This window comes from Cylas formicarius, unplaced genomic scaffold (genome assembly GCF_029955315.1).
Source record: "Cylas formicarius isolate icCylForm1 unplaced genomic scaffold, icCylForm1.1 PGA_scaffold_2__14_contigs__length_35257938, whole genome shotgun sequence".
In the NCBI taxonomy this organism is placed as follows: Eukaryota; Metazoa; Arthropoda; class Insecta; order Coleoptera; family Brentidae; genus Cylas; species Cylas formicarius.
Window position 1 is genome coordinate 4,530,565 of NW_026844319.1, and position 12,901 is coordinate 4,543,465.

Sequence of the window (12,901 nt, forward strand, 5' to 3'; positions counted from 1 at the left end):
TCTCGGCTTTTATCATCCCAACTTTCGAAACATAATGGTAGAAAATATTTTTGTGAGCGTTGCCTGCATTATTTTTATTCCAAAGACAAGTTAGCGAAACACGCCAATGATTGTGAGAAGAGAAACAAAAATTTGGAAATTCCGAGGGTCCCCGAAGAAGGCAAGAATTTTGTGCAATTCAAGGACTTTAAGTACAAAGAGAAGGTTCCTTTTATTGTTTATGCCGACACGGAATGTTTTTTGGTTCCCGAATGTGATAAATCAGCGTCCGAAACTGAGAAGTATCAGCGCCATGTTCCGTACTCTCTAGGTTATTATTTTAAATGTTCATATGACGACTCCCTTTCATATTATCGGTCGTATACGGGAGAGGATTGTGCGGAATAGTTCTGCAATGAGATGGAGCAATTAGCTGAGAACATTGAAAAAGACGACAAAAAAGTTCGAGACCATTGTCACCTGACTGGGAAATACAAGGGACCCGCACACGAAAATTGTAATCTCCAATTTAGGGATGGCCACACCGTTCCCGTAGTATTTCATAATCTTTCTTCGTATGACGGAAATATAATAATAAAAGCTCTAGCCAAATATGATGGATAGATCGACTTGCTACCTGTAAACAAGGAAAAGTATATTTCCTTTACGTGGCACCTAAATGACAACCTGGTGAAATTCCGATTCATCGACAGTTTTCGATTTATGTCGAGTGGCCTGGACAAGCTGGCGGCTAATTTAACGAAATATCCAATACTGGAGCTCGAATTTAGTGAATTGTCGGAGGAGCAAGCCTATATATTGAAACAAAAAGGCGTTTTCCCCTACGATTATATGAATGGATGGAATACGTTGAAAGAAACTGTTTTGCCTCCTATTTCGGGATTTTATAACATATTGGATGACAAACCGTTGACCAAAAAAGATTACAAACGTGCTCAGGAAGTCTGGGAGAAGCTTGGATGTCGAAATTTGCAGGATTATTCTGAACTTTATATGAAGACGGATGAGAATAATGGGCGAATTATGTCTCATTTTATCGGAATTAGAGCTAAAATGTACGCCACAAAGCTAGATAAGACACCGGAGGAAAAGGAGTCCGCAAAACAGGAATTGATGGCTGCAGAAACAGATCGAGAAGCATTTGAACGTGAATTTAAAAACTTCGGTGTAACGAAGAGGATCAAAGAAGGTATAAAATCCTTCATCAAAACTAAGATAACTTTTAAAGATTTCGTCGATTGTTTGCAAAATTTCGCTGAAAAAAACATATCGCAGAATTTAATAAGAGCGAGCAAACTGGAGTTGCACACAGTATCCCAAAAGAAGATCGGGTTAAGTCTTTGAGGTGATAAACGTCGCATATCAAAGTCCTCAGTAGATACCTTACCGTGGGGTCACTATTCGATTATGGAAGAAGAAACTGTCTCCGCTTGATTATAAATGTGTTTCATCGGTTTGCTTTGAAATTTCGTTTTTTCCTAAAAATCGAATGAGGTGCGCTTAAGGGCTCAGTTCACGTCTGGCAGCCTCGTTAAGTTTTTATTTAAAAAATGCATGAAATATATTGATTTTTTCATTATATTTTGAGCATATTTAATATAAAAAAGACCGGAAGCCCTTAATATTTTTCGCTTATTACCTGCAATAGAATTACTTTTATTTTTTTTTTTTCACTGCCAATAAAGGATGTTTAATGTGTTAATAAATAGTTTGTTTTAACCTGATTCCTGTTGCTTTTCTTTTTAATTTTATAAACTAACTGGTAAATAATCTGCCACTGGGTCATATTTAATTGTATTTACTTATATCCTTGTGTACGTGTCTACCATTAACTGCGATCCGATTTACAAAAATATTACTCCATGCCTATCTTCAAAAGTGTTTATCAATCTAAAAGGGATTTGTTTAAAGATTGAATGTGCTATTAGATACAATTTTTTAATATATTCCACCTTATCTGGAATTAATTTTGCAATGTCAATGCCTCGTAACCGTATGTAAGAGACTACGTTGCGGCAATATCCTAGTGGGCGAATGGGTAGCTTTTGATTGTAATGCGCAAATTATATATGCGTGTGCTATGAGTAATTTTGTTGGGTGTTAATTTTTTTTTGTCAAATTACGTCATGTGAAAGTCGACACGCTTTAACATTGCATGCGGCAGACTGCACGTCCGAAGCGGTTGTGTCTCAAGTCGTTCCCGTCTGAGCACGTGGACCTTGAGACTCCCACCTGCATTGCCCTCTTGTGACAACATACGTACATCGTGTTTATTCAAACAGGCGTTTGTGCCTTTCGATTTTTAAGTCAATTTTTAATTTTAAATTTAACCATGGAAGGGAGATCATGTGAATAAATACACTTAATGTGTATTGTAGACTATATTCAGTGCAATGTCAAGTGCGATATCTATTTCCCTATGACTCTACAACTGATAAGTTTTATGATTTTAATTTACCCTAATACAGTGAGAGTCTTTTTTTTGTTTTGTTTTTGTGGGTTTCAGTTTTCGTTAATTTTCTCAGTGATTTGTGAATAACAAAAAACAATGACCACTTTTTTTGGTCAGTTCCTACCTGTTTTTATGATATAATAATCCACTTTTTTACGTTGCATAATAATCGAATTAAATTGAAGTATATAGTGTTTTTTAATATCTTTTAAATGACAGGGAATAGAAATGTGACTTTACTTGCGTCACTTACTGAAAGTTTTGTTTAGAAAAATGTGTTTTATACGCAAACGCGACATATACATATTTTGTTTTTTGTTCGGTTTGCCTGTTTGACAATAATCCGCGTTTTTACTTTTCAAAAATAATCAAATTAAATTGAAGTATATAGTGTTTTTAATGTCTTTTAAATGAAAATAAGTAGAAATGTGAATGTTGGTATGTGTGTGTGTAACTTTCACACACATTATATTGGCGCATCCAGCAGGGTGGGTGGTCGACAGAGGGAGACGGTGAGGAGTGTATTTCCTATATAGATTTCTTGAAAGAACAGGAACAAGAACGTCATCAACAGGAACATCGGGATGGCCGACAAAGTGGACGCAAAAAGAAGAAGACCCTCCTCGATAAATATTTGTTATTGTATATAGTTTTCTTTAATTAAACTTGGACACACCGGGTGTACCTGATTAAGACACTATGTATAAGTCACTCGACTTGTTTACCGTCGATCCTATACTCCCGATCACCGCGTCATCCCGTCCTAGCGTCTCCGTCACCTGCCGGGGGGGCGCCTCGCGGTGACGCAGCCGCTGATAGGAATACTGTCGAGAGCGCGCGCGAGCGACATCTAGCAGCAACGGGACGGCACCGGCGGTGCATAATTAGCTCGGCATTAAAGTGACCGTTCAACGACGGACGGGTTTTGGTTGGTACCACGGATGACGGTTTGGTTAGGCAGCCCCGAGATACTTTAAGAAGGGCGGGGGGCCCAGGGGGGACTACCAGCGGGGGCTACGCCACGGTTGGCACCACGGACAACGGTTTGGTTAGGTTGGCACCACGGACAACGGTTTGGTTAGGTTGGCACCACGGACGACGGTTTGGTTAGGTTGGCACCACGGGCAACGGTTTGGTTAGGTTGGCATCACGGACGATGGTACAAACTTGCTCCTTCAAGAAATTACAACAAATGTGACAAATATGAGTGATTTAACAAACTGCAAAGGTCAGTTAAATAGCTACATAGGAAAAATGCTTAGGCAACATGTTTTAAGGTACAAGAATTACAAGAAATATAAGAAAACAATTAAACTGCAAGTTTTACTCTAACAATCTCACGAAATACCTTTTGACAATTACAAATCCTTGTAAAACTCAGTGTGGAAAAGTTCTCGTTTGTCATCACGCTGAAAACGAAATAGTTTTTCGGTTGGTCAAAAATTACAGAAATTATTCCCGCACAAAGTGGGGAATTACCAGAATCAGTTCAGCTGGAACAGGAAGAATTTAAACGATAAATCTGCAGAATATTTTTGCATAGATTGAAGGTTTTACAAGAAACTGCTGATAATTCTAGGCTACGCTGTAGCCCGAGCGATCGACGACCGTTGCCGATCCCAACGGCGTAGCCGGACCAACGCACACAGATGAATTTCTCTGTCCGATATGCGGTAGATCGTTTACCACCAAGTCTGGACAGGGGGTGCACCGTTGGGGGGCACACCAGGAGGACACAAACGAGAAGCTCAAAGTGCCCAGTCGCAAAATGCGCTGGCAGCTCTAGCTCATGGCTCAGAAGGGGGAATCTATCTTGAACCTCTTCCTACTCCACAAAATGTCAGGGCGTTCGTTGGAAGCCATTACAGGCGCCATTACGCTCATTATTGAACTTGAGTTCTGACAGTCAAGGGCAACGGCTGCAGTCAGCAGCTGACTGTAGAGATCTCTTGTCCTTCCATGGATCCACTCCGTCCGCCTTCAATAGTCCGGCGGTGAATGTACGTGATGCCGCTGGCAGAGCCGAGGAACCACTGAGGACTAAAGTGAGAGAGGCTTGCGAATGGCCTGTTTGATACGGACACCTACTCCTGCAATCTTCTTATCACGAAAGCTCGGCGGGCCTTGGAAGGAACACCGATTCTGCACTTGCTCACGGAATGGCTAGAAAGTTGTTTCCCAACTCCTAGCGCATGACGCAATGACGGAAGCAGAAATTTCAGAAAACGAAATTAAGCTCAACTTTGCGCCGGGCCCTAATGGAGTTACGCCTCGCCAATAGAAGGCTATGCCTGCCAGAATGCGTGCTCTCTTGTATAACTTGGTGATGTTGACCTACGAAATACCTGAGCGGCTTTTCAAGGCTCGAACTTCGCTACTACCAAAGAAAGCTTTCTCAGAACATCCAGGAGAATATAGACCGATTACCGTAGCTCCAGTACGCTTGCGGCAGTTTAACCGTGTGTTGGCTATCCGCCTGGGGAATTCGAACGTTATAGATCAGCGCCAACGTGTCTTTATGACCGCTTATGGGTTCTGTGAAAACACGGCAATTCTAGATGTGGTCCATTCATGGAGTATGTGATGACGGCGTACAGCAAGGTTTCCACGGTAATATCAGTGTCCGGTCAAGTTTCTGAGGAGGTGAGAGTTCGGCGAGGAGTTCGTCAAGGGGATCCCTTATCATCCCTCCTGTTTAACCTGTGTTTTGTCTATGCGTTGCGCAGTATGCCGCGGGAAGTTGGATACACGTTGGAGGGAAGCGAGAACATCCAGTGCCTGTCTTATGCCGACGACCTGGTCGTGCTCTCGAGCACTCGATTCGGGATGAACGTCGCGCTTAAGCACCTGCAGTCAACAGCGGTTCGGTGGGAGTCCATCAAGGCGATCCATTGTCACCGCTACTGTTTAAGGACAGATCCTCCGTCATGATGCAGTTTGCCCTGCCTTGGCGGGTGGACTACGGAACAACGGCTGCCACGTCGAGCGGGAGCGGATCATCGCTAGCAAGGCTAGCCTCGCTGTCATAGTAGACGGCCAGGTGGTCTCACCGCGGCAAGAGCATCAAGCAAAGGTTGCGAAGTACGCTGGCAACAGTGCACTCATCACAGGCGTGTCCCATAAACCTACACGTCCCGGAAGAGAAAATCTCGACCACCGCAGCGACCATTTCATGGAACGGGGTGTGGTGTCGAAAGTCCATAAACTCACCTAAAGTTCCATGGAAACTTCTATCAGGGAGATATGGTTTGCAACGTGAAGAGCACCGCAGTTGCAGCGGTGACCACATCTTCCCCTGGGACCTTGAAAATCCGTAGTAATCTGCAGTTTTAATGTATATTTCGGTCTGCCAAGTTATGAAAATGCAGGTTTTGACTATAATCTACTCGAAATCAAGAGCGAAAACCCAAATTTGTCCCAAAAAGAGGGGTTTTAAGATCATATCTGCTTTTCTAAGGTAGATTTGGGTGCATTAAGAGGCGAAGAAGCAGATTCTGACAGAGATCATATCGAAATCGGCAACTATTTGATTTAAAAAGGGGTTTTACACCCATGATAGTTTAAGCTGATATTTGCAGTTTTGATGCAGTTTTAGATACGATATGAATCGAAGAAGCCGATTTTGACTGGAATCTGTTTAAAATGACAAAGAAAAACCTACTATCAATCCAAGAAAGTGAATTTTTAAGTAGTTACCTGCAGTTTTAATGTAGATTTCAACCCTCTAAGTTATGAAAATGCATGTTTTGGCTATAATCTGCCGTAAATCAAGGGTGAATACCAATTATTTGTCCCAAAAGGAGGGGTTTTCAGTATATATCTGCATTTCTAAGGTAGATTTGGGTACAATAAGAGGCAAAAAAGCAGATTCTGACTAAGATTTTATCGAAATTGGCAACTATTTGACTCAGAAAGGTCGTCTTACGTCGAAATCTAATAGTTTATTAAGGTTTTCGTTATTAAAATGCCCAAAGACGCCGACGTATTTGAAAGATATTGACATGAATATGTAACTGTTTGTATCAAAAAATGATAGTTTATACTGATATTTGCAGTTTTGATGCTGTTTTAGGTACGATAAGAGTCGGAGAAGCCGATTTTGACTGGAATCTGTTTAAAATGATAAGGAAAACCTACTATCAATCCAAGAAAGTGAATTTTGTGTGAAGCTGGTGAAGTTACCTGTAGTTTTAATGTAAGTTTCATTCCGCTAAGTTATGGCCACGTTGAGACGTCGGGCCAGTTCGTACCCATATCCGGAGCAGGTTTCCAAGGTGAAGAGACTCTAGTCCATAGAATAATGTAGGTAAGGGAAGTCGGCAAATTGGATCCGTAACTTCGGGATAAGGATTGGCTCTGAGGATCGGGGCGTGTCGGGCTTGGCGAGGAAGCGGGTTCCGGTTAACGAGCCGGGCCTGGGCTTTTCGGACATTTCGGGGATGATTACCAGGTGCAGTGGACGCTTTGACCTTGAACGTATAACGCCAAATTAGCGCGCATTTCACGGTAGGAGGTGACAGTTCGGAGAGGCCCGATTTGGGTTTTATTTACACTCTTTTTTTTTCTTCTCTACCGTCTTTGCCCCCCTTATATCGGGGCATTCCCGAAAATATTTGGCGCCCCTGCACCTCTCGGAGGCTGTACCACCCCGGGAAGCGCTTTGCGGGCGTTTTCGACGATAGCCGAGGGGGTGGGTCAATCGGGGGTGCTTTTATACGCGCCCGTCGGTGAATTTTTTTTTCTAAGTCCGACCGAATGACAGAGGGGTGAAATTTTGGGGGGTTGTTGTCTGGCCTCCTGCCAACCCCTGTGCAGGTTTTCAAGCCCCTACGAGCCATACCCCCTGTTTTACAGGGGGTCAAAATTCGGCTCTTTTTGTTAGCTACCTTTGAACATTTTATTCCTCCGAAAATTTTTTTCGTCGGAGGAGGCTGCTTGTTTGGCCTAGCCTGGCTAGTCGTACCATCTGTTAGTTGGCGGGGGCGTTTCCGGTTCCGACTCCCCCTTTGTAAGATACAGGGTGACCAAAGTCGGAAAATTCGGGTTGATACTCTTCCGGCATTACATCTCTGGTCGGATAGCCAACTAGGGGCGAGTTCCTGGTTGCCACCCCCCCTCACCTCACCGCCCGCCATCACCCCACCAACTACCACCCCTTGCCTGCGCTGTTCTGTCGCGCCGCCGGAGCGGACCGCCCCTCTCATCTATCGCGCGTGTGTTGTGCGGCCGTCGGTGCAGCCGTCTCGGCGCGGCCGCTTCGAGATTGTTTTCTGTCCTACGGCTCGCGGTTTTGAAATTAGTGTCCAGTCGGTGTTTTTAGCTTCAACCAGTTGGGTTCCTGCATCTTAAGGAATCCTACTGACCGGCACGCACTTTTCTCCTATCTCGTCTTTTCGCGCGCGTGTGGTATGTGCGCGTATCGCATGGCCTCTCAGGGCGGCTTCCCTGCGAGAGGTGCGGTCGAGGATACCTGACGGCGGCCAGCTTGGCTCAACATCGGAGGCGATACTGTCGTGGCGCTGTCGGGGAGGGCCCCAGCGGGTGTGAGGAGTGTGGCCGGGCCTTGGCCACATATGCTGGTGCGCGGCAGCACATGCGCCGCGCCCACCCGGACGCTTGCCGTAGGAGTGTCGAGCTGGGTGATCGTCGGAGGGCAGATCCAATTTCTGAGGTGGAGCGTTCTGCCATATGCCTTGCGGAGTTGGAGTACGGTGGAACAACAGTCAATAAACATCTGGCTGAGAAGTTCCACCGTACTGTGGACGCCATAAAAAACCTACGCAAGCAGAGGACCTACTGCTCTTTGCGTGCCCAGCAGTGGAAGCTGAACAACAGGAGGCTCCGGACCATCCAACTCACTCCCCTGCTCGATTCGACCGGCCCTCACAGGTGAGCCCGTTGCGGCCGCCTTCGCCGCCGGCGCATCCCCGGAGGGGCACCAAGACTTGGAGGATGGCCGTCCGGTTTAGACCGAGCTCCTCCACTGGCGATCAGTCCGCCAGCCCGCCATCACGGAGGGCTGCCCCATCGTCGTCCCCGCCGTTGGAGTGTGGCGACTCCGTATTCAGGGCCGGGCCGTCCTCCTCGTCATTGCCGTCAACATCGTCCGCCCCCTCCTCCGCCTCGTCTTCTCCCGGCGCTCCGGCCGCGGCGCCCTCCGCCTCCCAGACCGGCGCCTTTGCTGCTGGGGCCGCACCGGGTGGCACTGAGGTCATCAGGGAGTACCTCTCGGAGCTGGCGGCCCAGGCAGGAGTATCCCACGCCATCCGGGAGCTCGTCGGCCGGATCGTCGGTGGTGTCGGGGACGCGGTTGCTGGAGGAGATTTATCTGGCGCTATGGTCGACTGTCGAGGGCCACCCTGTCGCTGTCCGAGACAGGCACCTTGCGGCTGCGGTGCCCATGCGCCCGGGCGCGTATCAGGAGCTGTATAGTAAGGACAGGTCTGCGCTTGCGGACCTCATCGTTCGCGGCGTGGACCCCGCCGCCATGGGAGTGGTCCCTTCAGATGGAGAGATCCGCGCGCATTATGAGGCTGTGTTCGCGGGGGCCGCGCCTGAGGACAGGCAGATTATATCGGATTACAAGACACTGGTACGGGGTCTGTATTCGCCTGTCCTCCTGCGGTCCGTGGAGACAGCCATCCGATGCCCTAGGGCGTCCAGTGCCGCTGGTCCGGACGGCATGTCGGGGGCCGACTTGACGAGGCTGGATGTCCGGAGCGTGGCGATCTACAACGCCATGCTCCTGACCCGCCGCACACCATCTATCCTCAAGGGTTGCCGTAGCACCCTGATTCCCAAGGGTGGCGGCGACCCTGCTGATGTCGGTTCCTGGCGGCCGATTACCGTCTCTAACATACTTATTCGGACCTTTCACCGCATACTAGCGGCACGCTTGGGCGCCTTAGAGATTCACTCCACTCAGCGCGGGTTTCGAGGTCTGGATGGGGCCATGGCAAACGCCATCATTTTGCAGGCCGCCATTAAGGGCTGCCGTGCCTCCTCAAGGCCATACTGTGTCAGCGCCCTCGATTTGCGGAAGGCATTCGATACCGTTCCGCACGCATCCATCGTGAGGGCCCACAGATTTGGGGTTGAGCAGCCCTTTATTGACTATCTGATGACGGCCTGTCCGGGTGTGCCACTTCCATCCGCGTCGAGAGCATCCCGCTCCTGCGGGGCGTAAAGCAGGGCAACCCCCTTTCTCCCATCCTGTTTAACTTAGTCCTCGACGAGTTGATGGTGTGGCTGTCCAGCATGCCGACCGGGGTCGGCATCGGCGACGTAAGGGTCAACGCCATGGCGTACGCGGACGACCTGCTCCTCTTGACCCAGTCAACGAGGGAAATGCAGGTCGTCCTTAGGGAATGCCAGCGCTTCTTCGAGGCCCGGAGTATGGAGCTGAATGCTAGCAAATGCTTCAACATTACCGTTGCTCCAGCCTTGAAGAAGCTGTATCTGGCCACCCAGGACCCTCTATTCATCGGGGCCAAAGTTGTCCCTGTCGTCGGTGCCGACTCCGTTTTTAAATACCTTGGCCACAAGGTCGGCTTCATGGGGACGGACCCGCCATCATTGGACTGCCTCGGGGACGCCATGGGTCGCCTGCTGAGAGTGCCCCTCAAGCCCTACAAGCGCCTGAGGTTGCTGTAGGAATACATACTTCCTAAGTACCTGTTCTCGCTGTAGAACCCGGGAGTGATGCGGGCCACACTAGATCGGGCGGATAAGGTCGTCCGAAAGACTGTCAAGTGCGCATTGCACTTGCCCTCGCAAACGCCCAATGCCCTGCTGTACGCGGCCAAAAAGGCTGGGGGCCTCGGCTTCTTTTGCTTGTCCGGCAGGATCACTAATATCCTGGTGGGCCGGCTGGAGAGGCTGGGTTTACATGACGACCCCCAGCTAGCTGCCGCCCTCCGGTCCGACTGCGTGGTCGGAGTCAGGTCACTGTTGGCGGACAGCATACGGTCATTTGGCCGTGGGGCAGCGCAGAGGGCTTACTGGGGGCAGCGCCTTGGCGGCTCGTTGCGAACGCGGCGGCCAGCCGGTGGATCACGAACCCCTCTCAGGGGTGGTCCGGTGAAGACCACGTCCGCACGGTGCAGCTCCGAACTAATACCTTGCCCACCGTTGGCAGGCTCCATAACACCCGCCTCCCGGCCCCTGCGCGGATGTGCAGAGTCAGATGCCGCCGTGTGGAAACTCTTTCCCATATCCTCCAGCGGCGTCCGGTGACGCACCATCAGCGAATTAAGCGGCACGACCTGGCGGTCGACATCTTCGCTAAAGCGTGTCGCTCCAGGGGCCTAGTCGCCCACGTGGAGCCGTCGATTAGGGACAGGGAAGGGCGGCTTTATAAGCCTGACCTTGTCATCCGGGGAGACGGTCGCACCATGGTGGTGGACGTGGGCGTCCACTGGGAGTTCCCAAGACCGCTCGTTGACCACTTCGATCACAAGGTGGCCACGTATTCCACCCCTCCATTCTTGGAGGCGGTGAAGGCCGCGTATCCGGGCGATGTGGTCTCGGTCCGAGCGATTATCTTGGGGGCTCGAGGCACTTGGTGCCCGCTAAACGACGGTGTGGTGGGGAGTTTGGGGCTGCACCCGTCAGTCGCCCTCTGCCTCGTTTCGTGCGTGCTGAAGGGCGGCTGCATGATTCACCGGCATTTCGGGGCCACCGTGTGGGACGACCGATCGCTCTGACCCTGTCAACTGTGGTCCGCTAAGCCCCGGCGGGCGCCGCGCCCCGCTATGGGGGTGGGGTGCCCTTGGCGCGTGCAGCCTACCCTGTCGGGCGATGCCGCGCCGACTGTTTGTCTCTGTCATCTCGTGTTCGTCCCTATACACGACTTTGTTTTTAACCTTTTACTATTTTAACTTACCAACTTGTCTTTTTAACTCCTAGGCTAAGTTTGCGCCGACTGCTTGTCTTTGTCGCCACGTGTCCGTCCTTATACACGCTTTTATTTTTACCTCCTTACAATTTTAACCAACCAACTTGTTTTTTTTTTAACGCCTAGACTAAGTTGTCTTATTTTTAAGCTGCGCCGGCCTTATGCCGCCTGCCTGTCGGCTACTTGCGGTTCGCCTGCACCTGCGCGTGCTGCTCTTCCGCGCTTCTCTTTCTTTTTCTTCGGCGGCCACTGCGGCCATTACTCATCAGAAAAGTTTATTTTTGTAATATGTATATTTATTTTGAATAAACGTTTGATAGCCAAATGCCTCGTCATCTAATTAGTGACGCGCATCCTAACCACTATCTAACGAAACCACTGCCAAGGGAACGGGCTTGGAAAAATTAGCGGGGAAAGAAGACCCTGTTGAGCTTGACTCTAGTCTGGCATTTTAAGGAGACATGAGGGGTGTAGCATAAGTGGGAGATTGCAAAATCGCCGGTGAAATACCACTACTTTCATCGTTTCTTTACTTACTCGGTTAGGCAGAACGCGTGCGCCGTTCGCTCACAAAGCGACGGCTGTCACGGTATTCTCGAACCAAGCACGCAGAATGGTATCCGGAAACCGTGTGCCGGCGTCGGACGGGTCAGCGGGCGGTTCGCGCCGCTCGCGTCGTCTACGTTCGCGCGCGCGGTCATCCGCGTTACCGTTTTACGCTCCCGTGTGATCCGATGCGTAGAGGGACCCGAGGCGCACTGGAACCCTCAAAAAGAGCCCCCCTCAAAATTGAGGAGGTTTTGAGATTCGGGATGATCTTGTCTCCTATGGGACGGATCGAAAATCCGAGTACCTACGTCGACGCGCCTATACTCGGGCATCATTCTGAAAGCCCATGTCCTATACCCGTCTGTGGAGTTTTGAAAAATTCTCCCTCCCGCCCTATGGGACCGGGAGGGGCGTCGAATTTCTTTAAGATAAGGAGAGGACGGGGCTTTCGCCTGACGCGAATTTAGGGGGGTCGGGGCTGTCCGCGTGCGCGATCGGAACCCGGCCAAGTGGTACGGGGGGACCGGGCCGCCCGTTTAAATTTTGCCGAAACTTACCCTAGGAAGAAAAAATGGATTTTTTCAAAATCTATGCGAAAAGTCGGGCAACTAACGGTGGTGGGGGGAAATTTTGGAGCGGGATAGGAAAGCTATCTTGGCGAAAACGCGATTTTATAATATTTAAGGGGGTAGATTTGGGTCCCTTTTTTTGCCGATTTTCGTCATCGTCGCGTTTGAAAATTCGCCAAAATTCGGAGAAACGGACAAGGGGGTCGGTGATTTTTTTTTGCGCCGAGATCCTGCCAGGGGCGTAGCGGATAATCGAGGTCAAACTTGCGGGAGCCGTTTTTGGTCGAAAATTGGAAAACGTCTTTAAAAAATAGATTTATCGGTGGGGCAGGGCCTCCAAACTTTTTGGACATATTAATTGGACTCTCTGGAATGTTTTGACCCAAACCGAATTAAAATCGGACCCATAGGAAGGCAGCCTATTCCGGGTAAACA

The 12,901-nt window shown here is 49.3% G+C and overlaps 1 protein-coding gene across 1 annotated transcript; it reads left to right on the top strand.

Annotated features, from left to right (window-relative positions):
• Window positions 1-1,053: 1,053 nt before the first annotated feature.
• Window positions 1,054-10,105, top strand: LOC132698078 (uncharacterized). Its single transcript, XM_060663932.1, has 8 exons — window positions 1,054-1,189; window positions 3,220-3,352; window positions 5,179-5,319; window positions 7,534-7,781; window positions 7,888-8,341; window positions 8,422-8,830; window positions 8,874-9,588; window positions 9,678-10,105. The coding sequence occupies exons 1-8, from the start codon at window positions 1,054-1,056 to the stop codon at window positions 10,103-10,105; spliced, it is 2,664 nt and encodes an 887-aa protein (XP_060519915.1).
• The last annotated feature ends 2,796 nt before the right edge of the window (window positions 10,106-12,901 follow it).

Coding starts and splice junctions, on each gene's coding strand:
- LOC132698078 (XM_060663932.1), top strand. CDS start 1,054: ATGTACGCCACAAAGCTAGATAAGACACCGGAGGAAAAGGAGTCCGCA. Junction 8,342..8,421: donor GATTCGACCGGCCCTCACAG/GTGAGCCCGTTG, acceptor CGTCCGGTTTAG/ACCGAGCTCCTCCACTGGCG. Junction 9,589..9,677: donor TCTGATGACGGCCTGTCCGG/GTGTGCCACTTC, acceptor TGTTTAACTTAG/TCCTCGACGAGTTGATGGTG.